A 15150-nucleotide genomic window follows, 5' to 3' on the forward strand; every position below is an offset into this window, starting at 1 on the left:
GACCCCGGGGATCAGCGAGTAGTGCTTTGTATTCAAATGTTTGCCTCAGCTGATGATGCAAGTATGAAACGTTCTGATGTTTATGTGAGAATTATTCATGGCGTGCTAATGATGTGAGTCAGTGACAGTGACCTATGGATGCATCATTGCAGAAGTGCTAATGATTCTCCGTCTCCTTCAATATATCGAATATGCGTGGCTTCCATGTAACAGATTGTTGGGTTAACATTAGGGGGTTAAGAGGTAGCAAGTCATTAGGATTGACATAACACTATACTCTCACTTAGCAGACTCACTCAAAAGTCTATGTGCATAATTGACTCCAAAATGACAAATTAAATTCTGTCAGTATTCTGAATTTAAAAAAACAGTAATATTCAGAGCACCAAATATCTGGATTGAACTTTGCAGAATAAGGCATCTGATACCCCAAATGGTCTGAGCAGCAGTGTTGCTTACCAGTGTGTCAGTTCTTACCATAAGAGTTTTGGTCAGAGTTTCATCAGTTTTTCTTAGATGAATAAAATAAACTCATGGGGGGTTTCCTAAACTTCTATTAACCCCTCTGTGACCTTAGACGTACTATCCCGTCGAGGTGCCCTGGGCTTATCTGACCCTGGACGGGATAGTACGTCATAGCCGATCGGCCGCGCTCACGGGGGGAGCGCGGCCGATCGCGGCCGGGTGTCAGCTGCTTATCGCAGCTGACATCCGGCACTATGTGCCAGGAGCGGTCACGGACCGCCCCCGGCACATTAACCCCTGGCACACCGCGATCAAAGATGATCGCGATGTGCCGGCGGTACAGGGAAGCACCGCGCAGGGAGGGGGCTCCCTGCGGGCTTCCCTGAGCCCCCCGCAGCAACGCGATGTGATCGCGTTGCTGCGAGGGTCTCCTCACCTCCCTCCCTGCTCGAGCCCCGGATCCAAGATGGCCGCGGATCCGGGTCCTGCAGGGAGGGAGGTGGCTTCACAGAGCCTGCTCAGAGCAGGCACTGTGAAGCAGCCTGCACTCCTATCAGATCAGTGATCTGACAGAGTGCTGTGCAAACTGTCAGATCACTGATCTGTGATGTCCCCCCTGGGACAAAGTAAAAAAGTAAAAAAAAAAATTTCCAAATGTGTAAAAAAAATAAAAAAAAATATTCCAAAATAATGAAAAAAAAAAAAAATATTATTCCCATAAATACATTTCTTCATCTAAATAAAAAAAAAAAACCAATAAAAGTACACATATTTAGTATCGCCGCGTCCGTAACGGCCCGACCTATAAAACTGGCCCACTAGTTAACCCCTTCAGTAAACACCGTAAGAAAAAAAAAAAAAAAACGAGGCAAAAAACAACGCTTTATTATCATACCGCCGAACAAAAAGTGGAATAACACGCGATCAAAAGGACAGATATAAATAACCATGGTACCGCTGAAAGCGTCATATTGTCCCGCAAAAAAAGAGCCGCCATACAGCATCATCAGCAAAAAAATAAAAAAGTTATAGTCCTGAGAATAAAGCGATGCAAAAATAATTATTTTTTCTGTAAAATAGTTTTTATCGTATAAAAGCACCAAACCATAAAAAAATGATATAAATGAGGTATCGCTGTAATCGTACTGACCCGAAGAATAAAACTGATTTATCAATTTTACCAAACGCGGAACGGTATAAACGCCTCCCCCAATAGAAATTCATGAATAGCTGGCTTTTGGTCATTCTTCCTCACAAAAATCGGAATAAAAAGCGATAAAAAAATGTCACGTGCCCAAAAATGTTTTCAATAAAAACGTCAACTCGTCCCGCAAAAAACAAGACCTCACATGACTCTGTAGACCAAAATATGAAAAAATTATAGCTCTCAAAATGTGGTATTGCAAAAAATATTTTTTGCAATAAAAAGGGTCTTTCAGTGTGTGACGGCTGCCAATCATAAAAATCCGCTAAAAAACTCGCTATAAAAGTAAATCAAACCCCCCTTCATCACCCCCTTAGTTAGGGAAAAATAAAAAAAAATGTATTTATTTCCATTTTCCCATTAGGGCTAGGGTTAGGGCTAGGGCTAGGGTTAGGGCTAGGGTTAGGGCTAGGGTTAGGGCTAGGGTTAGGGTTAGGGCTAGGGTTAGGGCTAGGGTTAGGGCTAGGGTTAGGGCTAGGGTTAGGGCTAGGGCTAGGGCTAGGGTTAGGGCTAGGGTTAGGGCTAGGGTTAGGGCTAGGGTTAGGGCTAGGGTTAGGGTTAGGGCTAGGGTTAGGGCTAGGATTAGGGTTAGGGTTAGGGTTGGGGCTACAGTTAGGGTTGGGGCTAAAGTTAGGGTTAGGGTTTAGATTACATTTACAGTTGGGAATAGGGTTGGGATTAGGGTTAGGGGTGTGTCAGGGTTAGAGGTGTGGTTAGGGTTACCGTTGGAATTAGGGTTAGGGGTGTGTTTAGATTAGGGTTTCAGTTATAATTGGGGGGTTTCCACTGTTTCGGCACATCAGGGGCTCTCCAAACACGACATGGCGTCCGATCTCAATTCCAGCCAATTCTGCGTTGAAAAAGTAAAACAGTGCTCCTTCCCTTCCGAGCTCTCCTGTGTGCCCAAACAGGGGTTTACCCCAACATATGGGGTATCAGCGTACTCAGGACAAATTGGACAACAACTTTTGTGGACCAATTTCTCCTGTTACCCTTGGGAAAATACAAAACTGGGGGCTAAAAAATAATTTTTGTGGGAAAACAAAAAGATTTTTTATTTTCACGGCTCTGCGTTATAAACTGTAGTGAAACACTTGGGGGTTCAAAGTTCTCACAACACATCTAGATAAGTTCATTGAGGGGTCTAGTTTCCAATATGGGGTCACTTGTGGGGGGTTTCTACTGTTTAGGTACATTAGGGGCTCTGCAAACGCAATGTGACGCCTGCAGACCAATCCATCTAAGTCTGCATTCCAAATGATGCTCCTTCCCTTCCGAGCCCTCCCATGCGCCCAAACGGTGGTTCCCCCCCACATATCGGGTATCAGCGTACTCAGGACAAATTGGACAACAACTTTTGTGGACCAATTTCTCCTGTTACCCTTGGGAAAATACAAAACTGGGGGCTAAAAAATAATTTTTGTGGGAAAACAAAAAGATTTTTTATTTTCACGGCTCTGCGTTATAAACTGTAGTGAAACACTTGGGGGTTCAAAGTTCTCACAACACATCTAGATAAGTTCATTGAGGGGTCTAGTTTCCAATATGGGGTCACTTGTGGGGGGTTTCTACTGTTTAGGTACATTAGGGGCTCTGCAAACGCAATGTGACGCCTGCAGACCAATCCATCTAAGTCTGCATTCCAAATGATGCTCCTTCCCTTCCGAGCCCTCCCATGCGCCCAAACGGTGGTTCCCCCCCACATATCGGGTATCAGCGTACTCAGGACAAATTGGACAACAACATTTAGGGTCCAATTTCTCCTGCTAACCTTGGAAAAATACAAAACTGGGGGCTAAAATATAATTTTTGTGGAAAAAAAAATATTTTTTATTTGCATGGCTCTGCGTTATAAACTGTAGTGAAATACTTGGGGGTTCAAAGCTCTCACAACACATCAAGATGAGTTCCTTAGGGGGTCTACTTTCCAAAATGGTGTCACTTGTGGGGGGTTTCTACTGTTTAGGTACATTAGGGGCTCTGCAAACGCAATGTGACGCCTGCAGACCATTCCATCTAAGTCTGCATTCCAAATGGCGCTCCTTCCCTTCCGAACCCTCCCATGCGCCCAAACGGTGGTTCCCCCCCACATATGGGGTATCAGCGTACTCAGGACAAATTGGACAACAACTTTTGTGGTCCAATTTCTCCTCTTACCCTAGGGAAAATACAAAACTGGGGGCTAAAAAATAATTTTTGTGGGAAAAAAATTTTGTTTTATTTTTATGGCTCTGCATTATAAACTTCTGTGAAGCCCTTGGTGGGTCAAAGTGCTCACCACACATCCAGATAAGTTCCTTAGGGGGTCTACTTTCCAAAATGGTGTCACTTGTGGGGGGTTTCAATGTTTAGGCACATCAGTGGCTCTCCAAACGCAACATGGCGTCCCATCTCAATTCCTGTCAATTTTGCATTGAAAAGTCAAACGGCGCTCCTTCCCTTCCGAGCTCTCCCATGCGCCCAAACAGTGGTTTACTGCCACATATGGGGTATCAGCGTACTCGGGACAAATTGGACAACAACTTTTGAGGTCCAATTTCTTCTCTTACCCTTGGAAAAATAAAAAATTGGGGGCAAAAATATAATTTTTGTGAAAAAATATGATTTTTTATTTTTACGGTTCTGCATTATAAACTTCTGTGAAGCACTTGGTGGGTCAAAGTGCTCACCACACCTCTAGATAAGTTCCTTAGGGGGTCTACTTTCCAAAATGGTGTCACTTGTGGGGGGTTTCAATGTTTAGGCACATCAGTGGCTCTCCAAACGCAACATGGCGTCCCATCTCAATTTCTGTCAATTTTGCATTGAAAAGTCAAACTGCGCTCCTTCCCTTCCGAGCTCTCCCATGCGCCCAAACAGTGGTTTACTGCCACATATGGGGTATCAGCGTACTCAGGACAAATTGGACAACAACTTTTGAGGTCCAATTTCTTCTCTTACCCTTGGAAAAATAAAAAATTGGGGGCAAAAATATAATTTTTGTGAAAAAATATGATTTTTTATTTTTACGGTTCTGCATTATAAACTTCTGTGAAGCACTTGGTGGGTCAAAGTGCTCACCACACATCCAGATAAGTTCCTTAGGGGGTCTACTTTCCAAAATGGTGTCACTTGTGGGGGGTTTCAATGTTTAGGCACATCAGTGGCTCTCCAAACGCAACATGGCGTCCCATCTCAATTCCTGTCAAGTTTGCATTGAAAAGTCAAATAGCGCTCCTTCCCTTCCGAGCTCTCCCATGCGCCCAAACAGTGGTTTACTGCCACATATGGGGTATCAGCGTACTCAGGACAAATTGGACAACAACTTTTTGGGTCCAATTTCTCCTGTTACCCTTGGTAAAATAAAACAAATTGGAGCTGAAGTAAATTTTTTGTGTAAAAAAGTTAAATGTTCATTTTTATTTAAACATTCCAAAAATTCCTATTAAACACCTGAAGGGTTAATAAACTTCTTGAATGTGGTTTTGAGCACCTTGAGGGGTGCAGTTTTTAGAATGGTGTCACACTTGGGCATTTTCTATCATATAGACCCCTCAAAATGACTTCAAATGAGACGTGGTCCCTAAAAAAAAATGGTGTTGTAAAAATGAGAAATTGCTGGTCAACTTTTAACCCTTATAACTCCCTAACAAAAAAAAAAATTGGTTCCAAAATTATGCTGATGTAAAGGAGACATGTGGGAAATGTTACTTATTAAGTATTTTGTGTGACATATCTCTGTGATTTAATTGCATAAAAATTCAAAGTTTGAAAATTGCGAAATTTTCAAAATTTTCGCCAAATTTCCGTTTTTTTCACAAATAAACGCAGGTACTATCAAAGAAATTTTACCACTATCATGAAGTACAATATGTCACGAGAAAACAATGTCAGAATCACCAGGATCCGTTGAAGCGTTTCGGAGTTATAACCTCATAAAGGGACAGTGGTCAGAATTGTAAAAATTGGCCTGGTCATTAACGTGCAAACCACCCTTGGGGGTAAAGGGGTTAAACAGTCTGAAAAATGAACAGCACACATAAGGCATACGAGTGATGTCTGATTTTTTTTTCACGAACTCGTAGACTTGCATTGTTGTGTCGGACTGCAAAAATACACAGACCTGTGAACAACTCCATAGACTTTCATGGATAGCATTCGTATCTGAGTTAAACAATGATAGAACTCATGAGAAAAATGGACGGCTGAATGAGCCATTATGAAGGAAGATCAAGACTTGTCATGGAGAACAGATTTCGTGGGTGGTGACAGATCCTTAAATGTGAAAAATATTTCCCAATTCCAGCTAAGTCACAAAATATAAGTTAGCAAGACGTAAGAGGCGAACAGAAGGGAGTATAACAAATAAAATTCCTATGGTGTGTGTTCATGCTGCATGTTACCATGTAGACACACAATTGCACACAGAAGCTGTAGATACAATATGGTAAAATATCTTTCCGAAATTTTGGTGACGGACAAATGTTTTTTTTTTTAAAAAAATCAAAACTAAAAACTTACCCCCTTGCCCTTCCGACAACATCCTTCTTTTCCAGCCAGTTCTGACCCTGCTTGTAAAGTCCTCGATCATCTACGGCATTGTTGTCTCCCTTAGTTAAAAATTTGATATCTCCATTATCCCTTTAAAATAAAAAGGAAATATCAATCAAACATTAACAATCTAATATGAGCAGTGCTTGTGTATAATATGCATATATATTATCCTAAGAATGGCAGCCCTCCACTAAGTGAAAACTAGAAGGTGCCTTTATTAGTGCACCTCCAATAGCAATGTTTCAGTTCCTCCTGGAAACTTGGCATAGGCTTCTATTCAAGTGAATGGAGACCTATGGATATGCTTTTGTGTATGCTGGAAACGTTTCCTCATATATGCTAAGCATAAGGCCATAATGTGAAGAGGACCTTATTGTAGGATTTCAGTTTTATGTCAATACTAAATCATAGTAGCACATCATTAATCCCAAAGATATTTTTGCTGCTGATGTATTTAGCACATAGGACCGATTGCCTACGCTGACAATTGTATCCAAAGCTGTTTTTGTGTGGATTCAAACTCAGTGACAGCAAGCAAAACACCAAGGTTACTTACTGGTAGCTGGTTTTTCCGGAGCCCATGACAGCACACATGAGAGAGGGGATCTGCCCAGTCAGGACAGGAAACCTACTGAAATAAAAGGGCGGTACCTCTCCCTCGCTTCAGTTGGTTTTCAGAGCATGAGAGGCCTCCTTGGTTAGTACACATGGTAATCCACCACCACATTATAATAATAACAAAAACACCCAACTAAAAGTGCACACCAAAGGGTGAAAAAGAAGGGAGGAAATAAACAGGTGCTGTCATGGGCTCCGGAAAAACCGGCTACCAGTAAGTAACCTTGGTGTTTTCCCGTCTCCCATGACAGCACACGAGAGATTTTTGGAGAAAGGAACACCTTAGGGAGGGACCACCGCTTGCAGCACCCTTCTACCAAAAGTCAGGTCAGTAGAGGAAGACAAGTTCAGTCGGTAGTGTTTAAAAAAGGTAGATGGTGAGGACCAGGTAGCAACCTTACATATTTGATCAAGCGATACCTCTGCTTTTTCTGCCCAGGAAGTAGCCACGGCCCTGGTGGAGTGAGCCTTGATGCCTTCAGGGATCGGAACGCCACATGCAGTATAGGATAAGCTAATGGCCTCCCTAATCCACCTGGCAATAGTACCTTTAGACACCCCATGACCTTTCCTGCTACCCTGGAAAGCTACAAATAGAGACTGATCCTTCCTCCACTGACAGGTCAAGGATATGTACTGTAACATAGACCTTCTTACATCAAGAGTGTGAAACCTCTCCTCAACTGGATTTTTTGGATTAACACAAAAAGAGGGCAAAACAATTTCCTGACTCCTATGAAATTTAAGGACTACCTTACGTAGGTAAGCCGGGTCTGGTCTTAGAACCACCCTGTCGTCATATATCTGAGTGCATGGAGGACAAACAGACAGGGCTTGCAAATCACTCACCCTACGTGCAGACGTCAAGGCTACCAATAGCACTGTTTTTAGAGAGAAATTTTATTGATCATTCTTGCAAGGGCTCAAAAGGTTTCTTGGTTAGAGCATCTAAAACGAGATTTAAATCCCAGGGAGGAATTTTTTGAATTACTACAGGTCTAGACCTACTACATGATCTAATGAAACGGGCAACCCATTTATTGGAAGCTAAATTGCAATGATATAAAGCTCCTAACGCTGACACTTGAACCTTAAGTGTATTGGTAGCCAGTCCTAGCTGTAAGCCTGCTTGCAGAAACTCTAAAATGGCACCCACAGGAGCCTCATCTGACAAAGGTTGTCCTAAAAACTCTAGAAATCTCTTCCATGTCCTACCATAAATTCTTGATGTAACCGGCTTCCTGCTTTTCAACAGGGTGGAGACTAACCCTGGCGAGAATCCCTGTCGGTTCAGTAATGCCCTCTCAAATTCCAGGCTGCCAGATGGAAGCCCTTCACTTGAGAGTGGCATACTGGACCCTGGGTAAGCAGGTCCAGGACCTCTGGTAGGATCCATGGATCGGTTACCGACATTTGTCTTAGGAGAGAGAACCATGGCCTTTTCAGCCAGAATGGAGCAATCAGAATCACTCTTGCCTGCTCCGTCCTGATCTTCCTCACTACAACCGGTATTAATGCTATTGGGGGAAACACGTAAGCGAGGCTGAACTTCCATGGTATGCGGAGGGCATCTACTGCAACCGGGTTCCCCCTCGGGTCTAGCGAACAGAACCTCTTCACCTTCCTGTTGTGAAGCGTGGCAAACAAGTCTATTACCGGTTCTCCCCAGGCCTGCACTATTTGTCGGAATACCCTGGGATTCAGTGACAATTCTCCCTGTCTTAGCTTTTTTCGACTTAAGTAGTCCGCCTTCGTGTTTTCGACCCCCTTTATGTGTAGAGCTGTGAGGGACAGTTGGATGAGATTATGCTAATTGAAGGAGCGCCGATGTTGCCTTCATGAGTGAAAAGGATCTCGTTCCCCCCTGATGGTTGATATAGGCTACTACCGCGTAATTGTCGGACATTACTCTGGCATGACAACCCTGAAGAATTGGAAGGAAATGTTTTACTGCCCTTTCTACAGCCCATAACTCTCTTATATTGGATGTTTGATGTTTTTCTGTATGGGACCAGGACCCCTGGACGGAAAGGGACCTCAGATGTGCACCCCATCCTGTACCACTCGCGTCTGTTGTGATCACGTCCTCTATTGGAGTCAGCCACTGAACCCCTGAGCTCAAGTGATCCCTTACTGACCACCAGACTAGGGAATCTCTGACGCGTATTGATAGGTGAATTTTTCCCTCTAAATGCCCTTCTAACAACCTCTGTTGACACGACCTCCCACTGTAATTGCCTCAGGTGAAGTTGTGCCCATTTTACAGCGGGAATACAGGATGTTAGTGACCCTAGCAGGGACATCGCCTTTCTTAGTGTCATCACAGGTTGATGTATCGCCAGTTCCACAAGACTTTGTATTTTGGAAATTTTGTTCTCCGGCAGGAGACAGCGTTGATGCGTGGAATCCAGAATCAACCCCAGGAAGGATTAAACCTTCACTGGTGTTAATCTCGACTTGGCAACATTTACCTCGCAACCTAATACTGCTAGGGTCGTAGTCACTTCTTCTATTTGCGCAAGACAGTGATCCACTGATCTGCCTATTATCAGGAAGTCGTCTAGGTATGGAACGATGACTATGTCCTGGGAACGGAGGAAGGACATGACCTCTGACATTAATTTTGTAAATATCCTTGGCGCTGTTGATAGACCAAATGGAAGGGCAGCATACTGGTAGTGTTTGAGCTGACCTTGGACAAACCGTGCTACCCTCAGAAATTTTTGATAGTCTTGGTGAATTGGGACATGGTAGTACGCGTCCTTTAAGTCTATAGCTGCCATGAAGCAGTCTGGAAACAGCATCTTTATCGCTGAGCTTACCGACTCCATCTTGAAAGAGTAATTTTTTATTGACCGATTTAGTTTTTTTAGGTTGACAATAGTCCTTAGTGAGCTATCTGGTTTTCGTATTAAGAAGAGCGGGGAATAAAACCCTTCTCTTTCCTCTACTTTTGGAACTTCTACTAGGACCTTTTTTAGAACTAGCCCCAATACCTCCGTTTCCAGAGCTAGCTGTTCTTCTGGAAGTTTCCTGCATGGTGTTAACACAAAAGTCTCTCGAGGTAGATGAATAAACTTTATTTTTAGTCCGTCGTTGACAACATTCAACGCCCAACGACTGGGGGAAATATTCAACCAGGCATGAAGATAGAAAGAAAGCCTTCCCCCTACTTCTAGCATGGCGTCATTTGGGGAGGGCGATCTCTATTGAATTTTCCCCTCCGAAAATAAGGCCGTCTGATATCCACTGGAAAACGGGGAAAACCTTTTTTCTTGTCGCCAGCTTTTTCTAAAATGTCCTCCAGTTTCTGACCGAAGAGGAATTTGCCGTCGCACGGAATGGAACAGAGTCTATTTTTTGAGGGTAAGTCCCCTGGGCACCCTTTCAACCACAAGGCACGTCTTGCCGCGTTAGACAATCCCGCTGCCCTAGCTGCAAGTCTTACAGAGTCGGCTGAGGAATCCGCTATAAAGGCCGCTGCTCCTTGTGCCATTGCCATATTGGCTAGGATTTCATCTCTCGGCACTCTAGATTTTAACTGATCCTCTAATTGTTGCAGCCAGACTATAAGGGAGCGGGCAACACATGTACCAGCTATTGCCGGCTTTAAACCTCCTGCGGCTGCCTCCCAGGTATGTTTTAAAAAAGCATCAGCCTTTTTATCTAGAGGGTCTCTAAGGACGCCTGAATCATCCAAGGGTAGGGAAAGATCTCTTAGAAGATCTGGCCACTGCACCATCAATTTTAGGGGCTTTATCCCATATTTCTGAATCCTTATCATCAAAAGGATAACGTCTCTTGGAAGCTGAGGGAAGGCTACCCGACTTTTCAGGCTTTTTCCACTCCTTTTCTATAAGGGTTTTAACTATTATTTACAGGGAAGGTACGCTTCCTTTTCTCCTCCAAACCACCAAACATAACATCCTCTACTGATCTGGACTCCTTCTCGTCCTTAAGGCCCATTGTAGCCCTAACAGATTTAACCAGTTTATCTGTATTCTCAGTTAGGAAGCATGGTCGGCCCCCAACATAACTATCCGAAGAGGAGCCAGAGAACACAGAAGAGGATGAACAGGGAGACAGAGGTCCTTCTTGATATTCCTCATCAGATTGAGGGGTATCAGAATCTGGAACAGTCTCTAAGATCTTGCTTCTCTTTTTAAGGGCTGATTTTAAAGACCCTTTAACCTCTGCCCTAATCATGGCCCTGAGGCTAGCGGCAAAGTCAGGGGATTCATCCTGAATAGTTTTTTGAATGCAGTCCGCACAGAGGCTTTTCTGCCATTGGACTGCTAGTGGGTCTTTGCAGAGGGCACATTCTTTGTTCTTGAACTTGGCACTAGCCTTCCTCGGCGCCTGATAAGCAAGCAGAGATATGCAGCCCATTAACACCATGTGACATTCACGAAGATCACTCACCACCCGCTGACACTCAAGGGTACTGGCTTTTGAGGCTGATCTGGAGTACGGATAACGTCCCTCCTAGAAGCTGAGGAGTCCTGTGACTTCCGATCCGGACGACTGCCACTTCTCCTCCAAGCATGCTGGTGAGCAGACATAACTCCTGATAAGCTCTCCTGCTGCTGCTGCTGTGGTGATGACTGATTTGAGTGTTGCTCCATACAGTCCTCCATAGCTGAGCTCTGTATATGCGAGCACTTTCCCTGTGGATCCACTCCCTTTTAAAGGGTGATCCACTCTGCTCACCGCCTCCTCCGGTACCATTTTCTGCCCCTCCCCCGCCTCTGCGCCCACCGGAGACCGCCAGGGGATTCCTGAGACGCCGCAGCGTTTGTTCATGGGCGCCGCCATCTTGGATCCGGCGCGCAGCAGCGACGTCACAAGGCCACGCCTACTCCCAGCATGCCCCGCGCGCATCACCGCCGCGCACCCGGAAACCAGAGCCGGCGGCAGCAGAGGGGGAAGAGAGCGGCGTGGCAGCCACAGAAGAGCCACAGGACTCCGGACTGCGCTGCCAACGCCCGCAAATGCGCTAAGGCCCCAGGACCTGCGAACGGCGCTTCCACACCCTGAAGGCCGGCCTACAGGCATTCTGCCTGTTCTTCCAGAGCCGGGACAGGAGTGGGTGAGTGGAATCTTCAATCAACATACCGCCGTACATTCAGCACAAGTGTTCCCCTCAGGACAGGAAACCCAACTGAAGCGAGGGAGAGGTACCGCCCTTTTATTTCAGTGGGTTTCCTGTCCTGACTGGGCGGATCCCCTCTCTCATGTGTGCTGTCATGGGAGACGGGAAAAATATCTTAAAATAGGAGCCTGTCAACAGATTCATGCTGCCCAAACCACGAGTACCATGAATCAGAGCCTGGTTGCGTGATTGCAATTGGTATATTTTTTTCTGACAGGCTCAGGTATCTCAGAGAAAACAGTTATTAGGCCAGGAAGGGACTGGAGGAATAGAAGAAACTAATCTGGTGGGTCCATGGAAAACGTCACTCTGCATAGCTCTAGTTGAATCACAGGTTTCTCCCAATGTACACACATGGGAGTGCGCTGTCAATAAACGTGAGTGGTGCTGGCCAGGGTCATCCTGGACGAGTCTCTTCTACTCCTTAAATACCCGGCTGCATCTTCCAACTATGTTTTCTTGGAAATTAAAAAAATAAATAAATAAACAAATATATATATATATATATATATATATATATATATATATATATATATATATATCTATCTCTCTATCTGGCTGCAATTGTGTAGCCAGGGCCTAATTCATGCGGTTCATGGTTGGGTTAGCATGGATCACTCTCCCTTCCCCCCCCCCCCCCCCCCCCCCCGACAGTCTTCCTTTAACCTCTTCACCCCACAAGTTTCATGTGTGGTGAAATTAAAAAAAAAACAATTGTGGAATTGCACTTTTGTTTTGCTACCATGTTCATTAAATGCTAAAACTGACCTGCCCATGTCATTATGAGTTCGCAGATACCAAATATGTATAGGTTCTATTTTTAATTAGTTGGTGAAAAAAAGCCAAAATTTGTATTTAAAAACAAACAAGAACAAAAAAACAAACAAAAAAACAAAACAAAACACACACTTATTGCAGTGTTGCGGTGACCAAAAAAAAACAATTCTGGCTTTTTAATTTGTTTTCTCGTTATGCCTTTTACTGACTGGATTAAATATTTTAATATTTAGATAGATCAGGCGTTTCTGAATGAGGAAATAAAAAATTATTTTTTTTAATGGTTTTATTTTGAATGGGGCAAAAGGGGGGGGGGGGGGGTTATTTGAACTTTTATTTTTTTATATTTAAAAAAAAATACATATATTTTTTACAGGCTTCAGTGGTCTTAAAAATTTTTGTGAACTGAGAAGTTTTATGCCAGAACATCTACAGCCTTGATACATACATCAAAACTTGCGATTTTCTCACCGGTCTTGATAAGGGGGCATGGGCAAGCGAGAAACTCCTGATTCAGTAAGCAATCAGGAGCATCTGACGAGCGGCATGTGCCCCTGTGCACCATGTCGTAAATGTTAAATCTGAGGGCCACAGTAATGAAATAGATGAACTGTGGTGTAACGCCCCCACTGCACCACAGCGCTGCCCATTTTGGCAGAGCTGGGACAAAATGGAGCCAAGTGTCGAAATGTGCAAAATTTTTGTACAACCCAAAGTATTCACACAAATGTCATGACAATTCAAAGCAATTTATGCCAGAATTCTGGAGAAACGGTTTTGAAGATATCTATTTTAGGTGCTCCAGTTTGCCTTCTTGCAACCATAAAAATTCAGACATTTCTTTCTGGCTGTTTCTTTTAAGTTCAATACGACCTGTATAAATCAGTACTTGCTATTCCCCCCATTTATATGTACTGTATATACTAGAGTATAAGCCGACCCGACTATAAGCCGACCCCCCTAATTTTGCCACAAAAAAAACTGGGAAAACTTATTGACTCGAGTATAAGCCTAGGGTGGAAAATGCAGCAGCTACCGGTTAATGTCAAAAAATAAAAATAGATACCAATAAAAGTAAAATTAATTGAGACATCAGTAGGTTAAGTGTTTTTGAATATCCATATTGAATCAGGAGCCCCATATAATGCTCCATACAGTTCATGATGGGCCCCATAAGATGCTCCATATTAAAATATACCCCATATAATGCTGCACAAAGGTTAATAATTGCCCCATAAGATGCTCCATAGAAACATTTGCCCCATACAGTACTGCATAAAGGTTGATGGCCCCATAAGATGCTCCACACATTATGGCCCCATAAGATGCTCCACACATTAGGGGCCCCATGAGATGCTCCACACATTATGGCCCCATGAGACGCTCCATACATTATGCCCCCATACATTGTGGCCCCATGAGATGCTCCACACATTAGGGGCCCCATGAGATGCTCCACACATTATGCCCCATACGATGCTCCATACATAGTGGCCCCATGAGATGCTCCACACATTATGCCCCATAAGATGCTCCTCATATATGCCTCATAAGATGCTCCATACATTTGCCCCATTTGCGGTTGCTGTGATTAAAAAAAAAAAAAAAAAAAAAATCACATGCTCACCCTTCTTCGCTCAGGCCCCCGACACTTGCGATAGTCACCTTCCACGTTCCATCGCTGCGCGCTGCTCTGTCTTCCATCCTCGGCACTGACTGTTCAGGCAGAGGGCGGAGCGCACACTAATCGCGTCATCGCGCCCTCTGACCTGAACAGTCAAAGCCAGAGGACGGAAGACAGAGCAGCGCACAGCGATGGAACATGGAAGGTGACTATCGCGCATATACTCACCTGCTCCCGGCGCGGTCCCTGGCAGCGTCTCACTGTCAGATGTTCTACGGGAGCCCGCGGCATCTTCCTGTGTTCAGCGGTCACGTACCGCTCATTAGAGTAATGAATATGTGTGCATATTCATTACTTTAATGAGCAGTACCACGTGACCGCTGAACACAGGAAGCGCTGCCCGGAGACCATGGGACATGTAGGAACAGCGCTGGGAGCAGGTAAGTATATCACAGCCGCCGCTCCCCCTTACCCACCGACCCCACACCGACACTGACTCGAGTATAAGCCGAGAGGGTCACTTTCAGCCCAAAAAAAGTGGGCTGAAAATCTCGGCTTATACTCGAGTATATACGGTAATTTGATTTATAAATATACAGATCATTGATCACTTTATCCATTACACAGCATGTGAAATACCAGTTTTGACATTGAATTGAAGTTTCATTGAACATTCTTGTAGATGGTGAAGCAGGCAAATGCTGTCCTGAGGACTTATTTTGCTGTTGATATGCCATATTCCATCTTTAGGTGCATTATTTGTTTTATGTGCTAATA

The 15150-nt window shown here is 44.2% G+C and overlaps 1 protein-coding gene across 1 annotated transcript in view; it reads right to left on the reverse strand.

Moving 5' to 3' along the window:
- SEC11A (SEC11 homolog A, signal peptidase complex subunit) overlaps nucleotides 1-15150 on the reverse strand; it is a 74357-nt gene that overhangs the window by 5776 nt on the left and 53431 nt on the right. Inside the window, exon 4 of the mRNA XM_069765547.1 lies at nucleotides 6170-6289. Within this exon, the coding sequence (XP_069621648.1) occupies nucleotides 6170-6289 (120 nt within the window). The remainder of the gene's footprint in view (nucleotides 1-6169; nucleotides 6290-15150) is intronic.

The sequence above is a fragment of the Ranitomeya imitator genome, chromosome 4 (assembly GCF_032444005.1).
Source record: "Ranitomeya imitator isolate aRanImi1 chromosome 4, aRanImi1.pri, whole genome shotgun sequence".
Lineage (NCBI taxonomy): Eukaryota > Metazoa > Chordata > Amphibia > Anura > Dendrobatidae > Ranitomeya > Ranitomeya imitator.